At 37.5% G+C, this 14,717-nt stretch overlaps 1 protein-coding gene across 3 annotated transcripts in view; it reads right to left on the minus strand.

The window, feature by feature from the left end:
- CDH8 (cadherin 8) overlaps window positions 1-14,717 on the minus strand; it is a 255,600-nt gene that overhangs the window by 218,634 nt on the left and 22,249 nt on the right. For all 3 annotated transcript variants that reach the window (XM_070953109.1, XM_070953108.1, XM_070953107.1), the window contains one exon: window positions 10,066-10,522. In XM_070953109.1, the coding sequence (XP_070809210.1) occupies window positions 10,066-10,317 (252 nt within the window). In that variant the 5' untranslated portion in view covers window positions 10,318-10,522. The remainder of the gene's footprint in view (window positions 1-10,065; window positions 10,523-14,717) is intronic.

Genomic DNA, 14,717 nt, shown 5'->3' on the forward strand with positions numbered 1-14,717 from the left:
TTGGATAAGATGTATATTTGAATTCTTGTTTACATGTTTTGTATGTTTTGTTGTTATTTGTTTTGTTTTGTCTGTATTTTTAAATAAATAAAAATTTATTTTAAAAAAATCACACATTTCTTGCCAAATTTTTGCAAGCTCTGATTTAACAATTCTAAATTTCATAACATTTCAATGGTATTTTATTTTATTTGTTTCCCTTTACTTACTATTTTACACAGTCCCTTGTGATTGGACTCAAAAATGACAGGGGCAGTTGTACTTAATCTTAATACAAAATATATTTTCTTTTAAAAAGAAATGTGTGTGTTTCTTTTAAAAAACACACATTTATATATATACATGTTATGTGCTCATGGGTACAATACAAAGAAGATTGATCTGTTAATCTAATATACTCTGTTCAAGTAATAGCATTCATCTTCAGAATAACAAGAAAATGAGAACGTGGGAAATTAATAAATAAAGTCAAAAACTTCCATTGTGTAATCCTTTGAGATTTCAAAGAGGTAGAAAAAATTCGATCATGGGGATAAATGATCCTATTTATAAATCAGATTGAAGGTTTTTCAGGGCTGAAAAAAGTCAAAATAACTGTAAATAAATTTATTATTTTCTTGCTACTTTGGCTTATTGATTACATAATCATCACAACTGGCACAATTTTGCTGGAGGCTTCAAACACACAAATTGGGGGAGTAGGTTTCTTTGATGCTGATTTAAGCTACAGCCATAATATAAAGGTAGAAAATATTAAAACTGATTCAGTTCAAGGATTGCACAAAGAATCAGAGCATGTTAATTCATAGTTCACTATGAACATACTTCACTTCTTAATTCAGTAAGTGAACAGGCAAAGGGTCCACAGTAAATTCCTAATGTTATATGCGACACACAGATCATTCACCAACATTTACAGTAGAACCTGTGGTCACGACCATAATTGGTCCCATAATTTTGGTCGCAACCCAATTTGGTCATGACCTGAACCTTAAACAAACAACAGGAAATTTGGCGCTTACAAAAAAAAAATGGCGCAAAAGGTGAAATCGGCCATGGCCATGTTTGATCGCCACCCGAGTATGTGTTCGTGATCAGATTCAAAAATTTTGTGAATTTTTTGGTCGGAACCGATTTGGTCATGGTCAGAAGCGTTCGTGACCAGAGGTTCTATTGTATATGGATGGACTTTTATATCAGTGGTCCTCAACTGATGGTCCATGGACTACTGGTGGTCCGTGAGAAAATTTTGGTGGTCCGCAGAAAAATTATTTGCATTTTTATATTGCACTAGATACTATTTATCTTTTTTTAAAAAAAATCATATTAGTGGTCCGCAGGATTTAAAATTATGAATTTAGTGGTCCCTGAGGTCCGAAAGGTTGGTGATCCCTGGTTTATATAGTCTTCAAGTTGCACTTTACCCTTGTGACTTTGTGAGCATTTTCATGAAACATGCTACTTTTTTAAGATTTTTTTTTTTAATTGATTGGCCAAAACCCCTGAAATTCTATACAATTTTCCCTGCTAAATATTAATCAGGTCCTGCCCTCAGTGATTTTTACATCTTGATAGATGAAATATTTTGGCCAAAGACCAACTAATAATTAGAACGGGTCAACTAGAGTTCCATAGACATGAAAAATTCCACTTATATCATTCAATTTGGATAAAATTTTCATGCAGTTTCTTTGGGAAATGAAGAGTTCACTGACGTGCTCTGAATCCGTTTCAGATATTTTCAGCATGTGAAAGTTGAAGCAAATGCATCACGTGGGACCCCGATCTCTCCTCTTTCCTTGCATATCGCTGTACAGCAGTTTGCAGAATAGACAGGTATGGTACTTGCATATCTGAATTTGGTCTCAGTTTAATGCTTCTGTTCTGCCCCAGCTACGGACCCCAAAGAACACAGCACACACAAAGTCTGTACAAAACTTAAATTTACTAAAATAACTTAGTCTTTTCCAAACAAAGGTTGTTAAGGAACTTTCTTAACAGCCTACAAGAAACTAAAAATAAAGTAATCACAATCTTCCTAAGGTTGGCAGAAAGCCCAGAAGCAATTTGCAGAGAATCCAGACGCGAAGGAGAATGAACTAAAGTTGTTCCCTACAAATTGCTTCAGTCGGCGTTCCTCCTTAAATAGGCTAAGGGAGTGGCCAATTAGCCCCAAGCTTTACTCTCTAGGAGACCTCCTCCTGAGGAGCCACTCCTGCCTTTTGGCAGCTCTGCGTGCCTGTACATCGAGAAGAGGCTCCTCCTCTTCGTCCTCTTCACTTAAAGGAGCTTCTGGAGGTTCTGAAGGCCCTGGCTGAATCCCTGCCTCTGGCACCACATCTTCTCCAGCCTCCTCACTGTCCGACTCAAGCACCAGCTGCACAGGCTGCTGGCGCAGCACCACACCAGCCTCCTCGCTGTCAAAATCAGCTACAATTCACACAGGCCACTGGCGGGCCACAACAGCTTCATCGTTTTTGCACCTTTGGTATCGTTCCTCTCTAAAGATGCTGGTTGTTTGTGTGCACATGCAAAAATAGATGCATCGACAGAACGAATTTTGTATGATCCATGAAGGAAGAATATGCAGGCAGTTGAGTACAGAAATTGTGAATTCCGGAACAGATCCAACATGCTCTTTGCTGGAATCAGGTTTTGCACTGTTCCATCTGTTCTACAGAAGTCAGAAACTATAAAGTGGTCTCCGTGAATTGAAAGAAAAAAAAAACAGCAATATTGAAGACCAAATAGGCCATCAATAGATTTAAACTCAATGTAATTCGCTCTAATCTTAATTGCAGGAAATATGACTTTTGCAATAGAGTAGTAAATGTCTGGAACACTCTACCTGATCCTGTGGTTAGTCTCTCTAATCCCCATACTTTTTACCGTAATCTGTCTACCGTGGACCTTACACATTTCTTAAGAGGTCCCTAAGGGGGCGTGCATAAGCGCACCAGTGTGCCTACCATCCCTGTCCTACTGTTCCCAATTATATGTAATCATTCTATGTGTTTATGGCTATGTTTTGCCTATTTATATTCTTCTTTTTTTTTTGTGCCAAAAATTTTTCATGTGTCCATGTCTGTGTCTACTCTGTTACTTGTTTTCTTATTTGTTGACAAATAAATAAATAACTAAATAACTAAATAAGTAAATAAGTAAATAAATACTTTTTAAAAAATACTTTAAAAAAATACTTCTAGAAAATGGACATGCCTGTTGGTATTGTTTTGCCTCCTTCGTCCCCTATGTATTTACTAGTGCACTTGAATAATGATGGAAATTAAAGGAAGGCAGGATGCTTTAATGATGTTGTAATGCAGAGTATTATGTGATTTAATGTGGCGGTGAAAGAAAAATCCCAGAAAGAAAGCTCCCAATGCATCTCTTGCCCTATTTGTACCAGAGAAATTGGCACACATATGGTCTGTAAGACAGCACATCCTTTGAATAGCTCAGCAATATGTAGAAAGAATCAAGAAAAGGGCAGCAATCTATTTTAACTCACAATTTGTTTTTTGGTGGGTTTTTTGTTTTTTTTTGTCAGTGTGTTTGATTGAAAACTTTCCTAGTTTAAATCCAGTTGGGAATATGTTCCTATAAAAACCAATTTGTGTGTGTGTGTGTGTGTGTGTGTGTGTGTGTGTGTGTGTTTGCATTCAAAAAAACCCAAAATAATTGTAATGCACTTCAATAAATTCTTTAGATATAAAGGACCCATCATCGGTGCATAAAATTTGGCTCATATTTGAATGAATGTAAAAAAAAAATGTAACAAAGGCTAAAGTCTTATTACAGATTAAGAATTTGAATAAGGAAATAATTATTTCCAAATAAATTGGATTGTGTGTCTTCTTTGTCTTGATTTTGTTAGGCGTAGCTATTGCCAGACCCTGCATCAACTTAAGATAGAAATGCATGACTTTGGAATAAATTAATTTCCAGGGTTAGCTCAAGATATTTTGCTGTCTGAAGCAGAGACATAAATGATAATCCCAGCATGCCAAAATCGGGAAACGTAATACCCAGAGCCACAGAACTTTTTCCTATATGTGACACAGTAAAGCCCTAAAGCATTTTCTCTATCTCCAGTAGCCACAATAAAGCAATAAAATTGTTCACAATTGCCTGTCTTCCTCATGCTATTCAAAATCTGATGCTTAAGACAGCTGTCTCATCCAGCCTAATTGTAGGGCCAGCTTTGTTAACATGCACAATTAAGAAGCAGCTTGGGCCTGCAGCAAATAGCTAATTCTAAATAAGATCAGGATTTGAGATTATTCAATACATTTTTATTTTCCAATCTATTAAAATCACAAGCTATGAAAAGTTTTATATGACGTCCTTAAAACATATCTCTTTTCATTTCCATCATTGTGATTTTCAATGGTAGATTAAAACGGGAGGAAGGTGAAATAAAACCAGACAAAATAATTTTTCTATCATGATTTTATCTTAACTTTTACATACCTAAAAATAAGACCCTGATTTATATTTTTTTTGAACCCTGAAATAAATGCTTGGCCTTATTGCCATGCGCTCAAAAGCCCGATTGGGCTTATTATCAGGGGATGTCTTATTTTGGGGGAAACAGGGTTACCAGTAGAAGGTCTGCTGAAGGATAGTTGGACTGTATTGTTCAGCTACGATTCTCAATTACTTTCAACACTAATATAAAATATTCTGGATTAAACTTGTTTTATTTTAACTCCATAGTTCATTGAAAAGTTTTTCGGTCTGTTTCTTTGTCTCTCAGCAAAATTTGGTCCACAGAGTACATTTCTCAGCACCATATTCAAGATTATCTCAGACTATCAACAACATCATAAATGGAACTTCGTGGCATGTTTGACTAGACTAATAGGGGAAATGGAGAGACTGAAATTCAGGATATTGTAAGAATCTAATCTTTGCTTTAGTAATCTATGGGAATTGGCCATTACATTTAGTCACAATATGATTTACATTCTGGGTCTTAGAATAATATTTAAACACATCAATTAAGATTTGCTACCCAAGGTTTTTGGATATGATTTCAAGAGCCATTTTGATGTTGTGGTTAAGGCATCAGGCTAGAAACTGGGAGGCCCTGAGTTCTAGTCCTGCCTTGACCAGAAAGCCATCTGGGTGACTTTGGTCCAGTCATTCTAAGGCAATGGCAAACCACTTCTGACAAACTTTGCCAAGAAAATTGCAGGGATTTGTCCAGGCAGTCTCTGAGAATCAGACACACAACTGAATGGAACAAAACAAAACAAAATCCAAGCTTTAGAGTGTAGGTTGTGTAAACTCATGCCTTTGTATGGAAATAATGTTTGGTAGGCTACAAAACTAGCATTTAATAAATGAACCTCAATTGGCTTCTTGAAGGGGTATTGAAATTCCCCTATCTAAATATCGCCTAGCTCACGATGACAATTTTTCATCACAGCCTCTCAGTTTAGCCTTGTAAAGGGTACAGTGCAGTAGTGGGTTTCAAATCCCATCGCTAACGGTTCGCTCGTGGGCGCTTGTGTGCTTGCGTGTGCGTGCGACACTTCTGCGCATGCACAGAACTGTCCAGGTGGGTGGGTGGAACCTCCTGCCACTGCCGCCGCTACCGATTCATTTGATCGGGGCGAACCAGTAGCAAACCATCACTGGTGCAGTGTAAATGTATAACTTCACTTCACCATTTAGTGTTTTCACACTAAAGTACCAGTACCAGGACTTCTAGAAGAGATTCCTAAAATACTGCAAAAAAAAAAAAAGCAATATTGATATGTAGATTTAAATACTGCTTCAAGATTCATATCCATGTTTAATGTTTCATCGAAATGAATAAGTACATCTGGGCATCATTTGTTTAAAAAAAAAATCCATCTTGATCCAAAAATATGTACAAGAGTTACAGGTTCTACTGAAACTGATAGAGAGGCATTGTTGATCTAACGGCTGCTTTTAGTCTCCTTTATGGTGACAGCAATTTCACTTTCTCCAAATGGGAACTAATGAAATCACATTGCACTTTATGGTTCTATGAACTACTTGCCCTTCTTAATTCTAAACAGACATTACTGTCCGTTGCTGCTAAGAACTACCACTCCTTTCACGGAAGTGTAGACGATAGTGAACCATTAACCTAAGCAAATAGGAAAGCAGGCTTGTAACTACTGAAAATTGGATGAAAGATTAAAGTTGGGGGTGGAAACTTTGCGGTTTTCCTGGAATGCGATCCATGGATCAAATCCTGTTTGACTGAGTGATGATTGGAACTAGTTGGGAAATTCTTTGTAGGTTCCATTCTTAACTCTCTTATCCTATTCAACTTCAGATTTTCTTTTAGACTTTAGTCCTAAATCTAAATAGAAAAATAGGTTGAAGATTTAGAACTTAGAACTAAGGAGAAATTTCCTGACAGTTAGAACAATTAATAAGTGGAACAACTTGCCTGCAGAAGTTGTGAATGTTCCAACACTGGAAATTTTTAAGAAGATGATGGATAACCATTTGTCTGAAGTGGTGTAGGGTTTCCTGCCTGGGCAGAGGGTTGGACTAGAAGACCTCCAAGGTCCCTTCCAACTCTGTTATTCTGTTCTATTTTTTGTTTGTCTGTCTATCTCCAGTATCTGTCTACCTATCTATCAGCATTTTTATGCTTGAGTTTGCTGGAAAACATCCTAGAACAGCTTACAAATATGAAATATGAGATACGGTAGTTCCAATTTTGGGAATACAAGGACATACAAGAAAAACAGATCAGGTAGAAGGAATAGTAGAAGGAGAAGACAAGGCACAGCTCAAAGCTTTTAAACATAGGATTGGTATTAGGGTTGTTAGGATTATCATCAAATATTTGATCTGCTACTTGAACTTGAGCAAGTTCCAATATACTCAAAATTTGCTCTTAGGTAAACGAAGAATGCATTCATTAAAAGGCCTGTTTTTCAATTATCACCATGAACCTCACCATCAGATTCATCTCCTCCACACTGTATCTTTTTCTACTTCTTTTGGATTGACCTCCAGTGGAATACAGTGCTTTACAAATTGTGGATAGTCATTTCAGTTAAGCATCACAACCGAGGGTGTAGAAGGACTCGCCACAGCCAACTTGCCATGGCTAACTTGCCACACGACAACTCCCCACAGCTAACTCACTGCAGGACAATTCACCATGAGACAATTCAATGCTGTATTAATCATTTCATTCTGGTACTTTTATTATTGGTGACCATGTTTTCATCTTGATTATTGTAACCCTTTTATTTCTGGATTGACTTTCTTTATTATGATTGACAATGGTTCCATTGAAATTAATTTAACTTTTTTATTTGTCAAATTGTCCTGCAGCTAGTTGTTCCGGCAATGAGTTGGCCATGGCTAGTTGGTCATAGCAAGTTGATTGTGGCAAGTTGTCCTATTCCATACAACAGAGAACTAGACCTGACATAGGAACCACAGGACAATATAAATAGGCAACTCAGATTGTAATTTTAAGTAACAGCAGAATAAAGGGAGTATGAAGGCTTCAACTGCAGCTTCCTTCATGATGCTATCACCCCCTTTTATGGATTTTTTTCTTCTTCTTAAAAAAAGCAATCATACTCAATAACACATTGCCAATTAATTAGGACTGCCCCCGTAGCTACATTTTAATAGTTAGAATAAAACAGGAATTAGAAAGAGGATAATGCTGAAATAGTAAAAAATTAAACATGCCATGGCCTGAGCAGTTCAAATAATCTCATGCATTTTAGGAACTGTTCCTTTTTTTCTCAATCTGCATTTTGCTAGAAAAATCAAGTGGTAAAACTTATTTAGTGTAAATGACTTACAGTCTTTTTTTTTTAAAGGGGTGGCGGGCAGGGGTGAAATCTACTTAACCTTCCCAACCGGTTCGGAAGTGCATGTGTCATGTGTGCGATGCTTTGCTCGCTTGTGTGTGTGTGTCACATGCGCACTTGGACCCTCTGTGCATGCACAGAGCGTAAAAAAACAGGTTACTTCCTGGTTAAAACCAGGAAGTAACGACGACTGGGCGGATGGGCGGAGCCTTGTGCTGCCATCACTACCATCGCTACCAGTTTGGCCGAACCAGTCTGAACCGGGAGCACTTCACCCCTGGGTGGAAGGCTATGGTAAATGAAATGAATTTATTTAAATATAGTAAATAAATAACCCATGAAGACCAGTAAATATTTGAGCTGCTATGTAGACGGGGGAAGTTTGATGCGTGAAGATGCTAAAAGCCTGGCATACTATTTGTGCTGCTTCGGCGATTTATACTGTGATTTCTAAGATGCTTGATAATATAAATGGTTTGTAGTTATTCCACATTGTGATTGACAGTAAAATGAAGTCTTCTGCTTAGCCCTTATTAATTTCTATTAGGATGGTTTATTTTTTGGGGCGGGGGAGAGGGTGCCTTCTTCTGATTCCATGGGAACATAAATAGATATCATTAACAATGAAAATACAATATCTTTATTTTCTAGGCAGAAGGCACGTATTAAATGGTTGTCACTCTAAAGCATCTTTATTTGCTTGAAAAGAAAGAGTGCGTGTATGTGAGAGATACACAGAGACGGAAGGGGAGATGAGAGACTCATTTCACTACTACTTAAGATCCCCCCCCAAAAAAATGTTTTTCTTACTCATTTTCTTTTCTCCTTGCCAGCCTTCTTGTTTATTCATCTATGACCCCTTCTTCACATCTTTACCTCAGGTAATCAAACCTGTCTTTGAATTAATCCTATTCTGTCTTTGTTTCAGTAGGCTACCTTGATTTTGGACCCAATCTATTTCTTTTACTGAGATTTGATCCCTCACTACCAGACTTGAGGTCAATCATCTCTTCCCCTCCAAATATTCATACAGCCAGCTTGAAAATATGTTCAGGCATCCTGGAGAAAACCACCCCTGCCTTCATCCATCATGTGATAGATAGATAGATAGATAGATAGATAGATAGATAGATAGATAGATAGATAGATAGAATTCTTTATTGGCCAAGTGTGATTGGACACACAAGGAATTTGTCTTTGGTGCAGATGCTTTCAGTGTGCATAAAAAGACAAGATACACTTGTCAAGAATCACAAGGCACAACACCCAGTGACAGTCATATGGTACAATAAGCAATCAAATCATACTAGGAAACAATCAATATCGATATAAATCGCAAGGATATAAGCAACAAGTTACAGTCATGCAGTCACAAGTGGGAGGAGATGGGCGACAGGAATGATGAGAAGACCAATAGCAATAGTAATGCAGTGAATAGTTTGACAGTGTTGTGGGAATTATTTGTTTAGCAGAGTGATGGCATTTGGGAAAAAACTGTTCTTGTGTCTAGTTGTTCTGGTGAGCAGTGCTCTATAGCATCGTTTTGAGGGTAGGAATTGAAACAATTTATGTCCAGGATGTGAGGGGTCTGTAAATATTTTCACAACCCTCTTTTTGACTCATGCAATATACAGATCCTCAATGGAAGGCAGGTTAGTAGTAATTGTTTTTTCTGCAGTTCCAATTATCCTCTGAAGTCTGTGTCTGTCTTGTTGGGTTGCAGAACCAAACCAGACAGTTATAGTTATAGTCCTACACACACACAAGGTCACTTGAAGTAAGAATCTTCCAGCAAGATAGGCCTAACAAAGTTTTAATTTTATACGTGCTCAACTACATATTACACATAGCGAACCAAAAATGTGAATAAGTACCAAGATAAGTTGAGGAGGCCCACTCAGTGGTCTCTTATTGGTCAATGGCTGCCTGTCTTGTCTGTCAAACAAACCATATCAACAAATCCAATCCCAAAATACTCATGCTCATACTCTTTTCCTTGACTGTAATATGCTAACCACATGAAATCAATAATCCTCCTTTGACAGAATCAGAGCTAACTATATCCTTGTCCTTCTTAGCTCATTCTAAAGGCAGAAAGTGAATTAGGGGTCAACTCCTTTTCTTAGCTGACTTGTAGCATGTCAAAACATTCACAGGACACAATTATTGAGGAAACAGTTCAAAGAAATAAATATGTGTTATCAGTCTCATTGGAGGATTAAAAATATTGACTTACCCGTCCAACTAATATAGGTTCAGGTCCGGAAAATTCTTCTAACACAAACATTTGATTCCATACCCAGCCTCTCTTCGAACGGTTCAACACTCTTTGTTCTTCATTGAGTTCACTTAGTCCTCTACTGGACCTACTGGGTAGTACTTGAGAATGATTGAGTGGAGCCATGTATATAGATGGAAATGCAGTAATCCATAATATTACTAATGGAGCCCATGTATCCATAAGCATTTCTGCTAGTCCTTCTGGCATTGTTCCACACACTAAGCAAATCACCACTGAAGAAGACAAGACACAATTATTCTGCTTCCTTCCAGATTGTAGTCATCCGATTCATCCTGCAGCAACGAAGATTTACTTAGTGTTCCATCGTGTTTTTAGACCAATTTAAACATAAAGAGAGAATGCTTAGGCGGTAGAAACACCCTCCATTGGAATTTATTATCTTCAAAGAGGCCTAAAAAATTCAGAGAGAAATAACTGGAGTTAGCAATACAGTAAAATGATTGGGAATGTGTGACTTGGGTTTTTTTTCAGATCTGTAGATTCTAATTTTGTACATTCTATTTTAACAATCCCATTTAAAAAATTCATTTCCAGGTATTTTGGGAAATAAGTATTTGCATCTTTGAAGCAAAATGGAAGCCATTTAATAATTTCTTTGGGTAGGGAAACTTTTCCTTCCTTCCCACCAATCAATATGCACTACCAATTCTTTTTAAATGTTTTTAGAATAGAATAGAATAGAATAGAATAGAATAGAATAGAATAGAATAGAATAGAATAGAATAGAATAGAATAGAATAGAATTATTTATTGGCCAAGTGTGATTGGACACACAAGGAATTTGTATCCGTGCATAGGCTCTCAGCCTACATAAAAGGAAAGATACATTCATCAAGAATCATAATTTACAACACTTTTAAAATTTTAATGCTGAATTCACACACTCCTCTACTGGCATTTGCACAATCCTCAAAAATAATTTGTTCAATGGTGTTGAACCCAAGTTTCCGATTGTAACGATGATGCTAATGAGGATTTATGTTGTTGTTATTTTTGTTTAATGCAACTAAGTACAAAAGTTACTGGTCCTTGTAAAAATGGTGATAGCGATGGTAGTGATGATATTAATAATTTTAACAACAAAAAATGTTCATTCTGGAGCACCCTTTGAACACCATCAATATTGAAAAAAAAATCAATCTCAATCAATTGTAAAAGGCAGCTTTACTTGGAACAGCTTATATCCTTCAAGGATAGTTTTAACACTATCAAACAACATCTGCCTCTCCTATAACATTTATATTTTATTGTGTTTTACTAATCTAGGTGGAATGTTAATATATATATTGCTAGTCCATGTATGATATGCCATACGCTAAGAAGTAAATAAACGCCGCTCCTAAATCCTTGAGAAGGACTCAATTGGCAAATAAAATGCTAGATCCAGTCAAAATATCTGGCTGACTAAGCAACCAACCACATTAATAATAAACCACAAGCTTTTCTAAATAAATTATTCTGAAACAAAAACTGGTGGTGACATGATCATAAGGCATTGTCCGACTGAATTGTGACTATGGAAAAATATTTAGCAGGACTTCTCTTAAACTGGCAATATGGAGGAAAGAATACATGGAACAGGCTATTAATTATATTTTAGTGCAGCAAATAAAGTCTCTGTGTCACATTTTGTATGTGGAGACTATTCTGCAGTTATGTCTTTTCCCACCATATGCTTAAGAAGAATTAATCGATTCTTCCTATCAGAAAGAACATAGAATTTTGTGGAGGATTTCTGCAGTGGATTTTTAAGGGTTTCTAAAAATTAAAAAAAGATGGGGTGGGGAAAGAAAAATATCTGCCTGTGTTGTTTTGTTATTCTCCTCTGTTTTCTTGTTCTTCTATTTTTGTGTTATTTGAGTACTAACTGGTTACTTTCTTTGCTGAGCTCTGCTGACCAGTTTTAAAAGATACGATTTCTGATCTCTTCTAACAGAGAAAGAGAGAATGGGAGGGAGGGAGGGAGGGAGGGAGGGAGAGAGAGAGAGAGAGAGAGAGAGAGAGAGAGAGGGATTTGCATCTCAGATTAGAAGCGATTAGGATCATTATTCATAATAAACTATGGTTCAGTTATTCATACCAGAAAATCGATTCCACTTTATATTTTCTCTTCTTCTCTTGCCCCTTTTTTATCTCTGCACTTTTTTGATTTTTTAAAAAAATTATTCTTAGTTTTTATTCATTTTTATTTCTCTATTTTTAAACCTCAATAAGACTACTATTTAAAAAGTTACCAGAAAATTAATTCCGCTCCATCAGCCACTATTTGGCATCTGAATGAGGCACGTTGGCCTCCATGTTTTAATAGTTGCAAATATAAATGCTGGAAGTCAGAAAACTTTTGCTACCCTTGAATTTTTTGTCAACAGCCCTCAATTAAATTAAGATTGTGTGTGGGGAAAAAAAACATCTGCTCTCCAATTCCAGAATGTCTTCATTCAATTCTTATTCTTTGAGAGTTTCAGAATCCCAGTAATATTTTGTTGACCTTACCTGTGCCCACACTCCCAACTCAACTGAACTGAACTGAACTGAACTGAACTCAACTCAACTCAACTCAACTCAACTCAACTCACTTAACCATGTCTGTCTGAATGTCTCTGCCTGCTGCCTTCCTGCCTGTGTCTCTATCTCTCTATCATCTATCTCTCTATCATCTCTCTATCATCTATCTGTATCATCCATCCGTCCACCCATCCAATTTATCCAATCTATCCTGTAATCCTAAGTATCCATAACCAAATCCAGAGGTGGGTTTCACATAATTTACCATTGATTCACTGTGCACCGAAAATGTGAGCGTGTGCGCCTTCTGTGCATGCTCGCAGCCTTCCATCCATGAGCTTTGCCCGCTCACACAGCTTGCTTGCATGCATGCATGCGGCTTAGAAAACATAGCTAGATAAGATGGCATAGAGCCGGGGCAGGTGGGCGGGTGGGCAGGCCCACCTACAGGTCGGCTGAATACCACCACTGACCAAATCTAAGGGTAACACGCACAACAAAACCGTTTTTGCAGTACCAGCTGGTTTTGGGAGCATCCCATCTCTAGGGAAGGGATTGCATAAAGTGAGAAGGCCTATCGGTGTCTTTTCATCTGTTAACATCCCTTGACATCACTCTCACATCTTCTGAGCTGTCCTTCTTCCAGTCTGAAAATTACCATTATTTTTTTTCCCCTTTGTGATGTTTTTAACTGGGGGTTTAATTGCAGTATAAAGACACATGAAAGATGGTTTTGCTGAGAAGCAAGAAATCACTCACAACACTTTCAATCACTTTGTAAACGAAGTAAGAGCATGGCTCTACACATCCCATCATAGAAATAGGATCAAAATGTTCTCCTTTGTTCTCCTCTTGTTTCCCCTCAGTCAAATTAAGAATGATGAAAAAGCTGACACAGAAACTGTATTTTTAACACTTGCGCAACAACTCTGGGTATTTCGTTGGCACCTGACAAATGTCAGCACAAACTTTACTAGAAAACTGAAAATGTTGTGACTTAAATTTAGTTGCCACATTCAAGAATATAGTGCGGTATTCCATTTTTGTGTTAGCACAATGAAGGAAGAGAAAGGGAATTAGCTGACTACAAGTGCTATTTTTGCAAACATGATGTGTCTGTTCAGGTGCTTTTAAAGGCCCACATGCATCCATATTATACACACAAACCGCATTTGACAGGAGATTTAGACTTCTTTCTCTCTCAACTCAGAAGTGTTCAATTAAGTTTCCATTGAGCCATCACTAATGCATCAAGATTCATTAGCCACAATTGTATCCAGCCTTGGAATAGCTCTGTAGGAATTGCTAGTATTGCCAGACTCACAAAAAGCAGCGTCAACCACAACAGAGAGAAGAAACAACAGCCACGATTTAAATGGATTTTACATTAAACCTAACTTGATTCTTGAGTTATTTTAGGCGAGCACGAACCATAAAATGGATCAGTAGAGGGTTATCATCACCACAAGACAGCGTCTGGATGCTGGCTTGTTTTGATGCCAAGAAACCCATTTGGCTGAAATGTTCTTGGTTCATTTATTTTATAAACTCTGCTTTTCCTGTATTTCAGGCACACAACAAACAATAACGGCCATATGCAAGAGGGAGTGATATCTCCTCAGATAACAATAGTAAGGAGATTCTGAAACGTGGTCCCTGTAGACGGAAGTAACAGGTGTTTGTTTTTTCTGGTAGCAAAAGCAAGAGTCCCTAGTATGTGGAAATGGGTTTGTTATTAGAAATTATCAGGAACCTGAAAATTAATTCAGTAGATGACAGGCAACTCTGTTGACAGATATAAAGAAATATATCACCCTAATGCAAGGGTGAAATTCAGCAGGTTCTGACAGAGTCTGGAGAATCGGTAGTGGAAATTTTGAGTAGTTCGGAGAACCGGCAAATACCACCTCTGGCTGACCCCAGAGTCGGGTGGGGATGGAGATTTTGCAATATCCTTCCCCCAGGAGTGGTGAGGGAATGGGGATTTTGCAGTATCCTTCCCCTGCCATGCCCACCAAGCCACGCCCACCAAGCCACACCATGCCCACCAAGTCATGCCCACAGAACCGGTAGTAACAAAA

The sequence above is a fragment of the Pituophis catenifer genome, unplaced genomic scaffold (assembly GCF_029215685.1).
Source record: "Pituophis catenifer annectens isolate HBS135680 unplaced genomic scaffold, rPitCat1.0.hap2 SCAF_13, whole genome shotgun sequence".
Lineage (NCBI taxonomy): Eukaryota > Metazoa > Chordata > Lepidosauria > Squamata > Colubridae > Pituophis > Pituophis catenifer.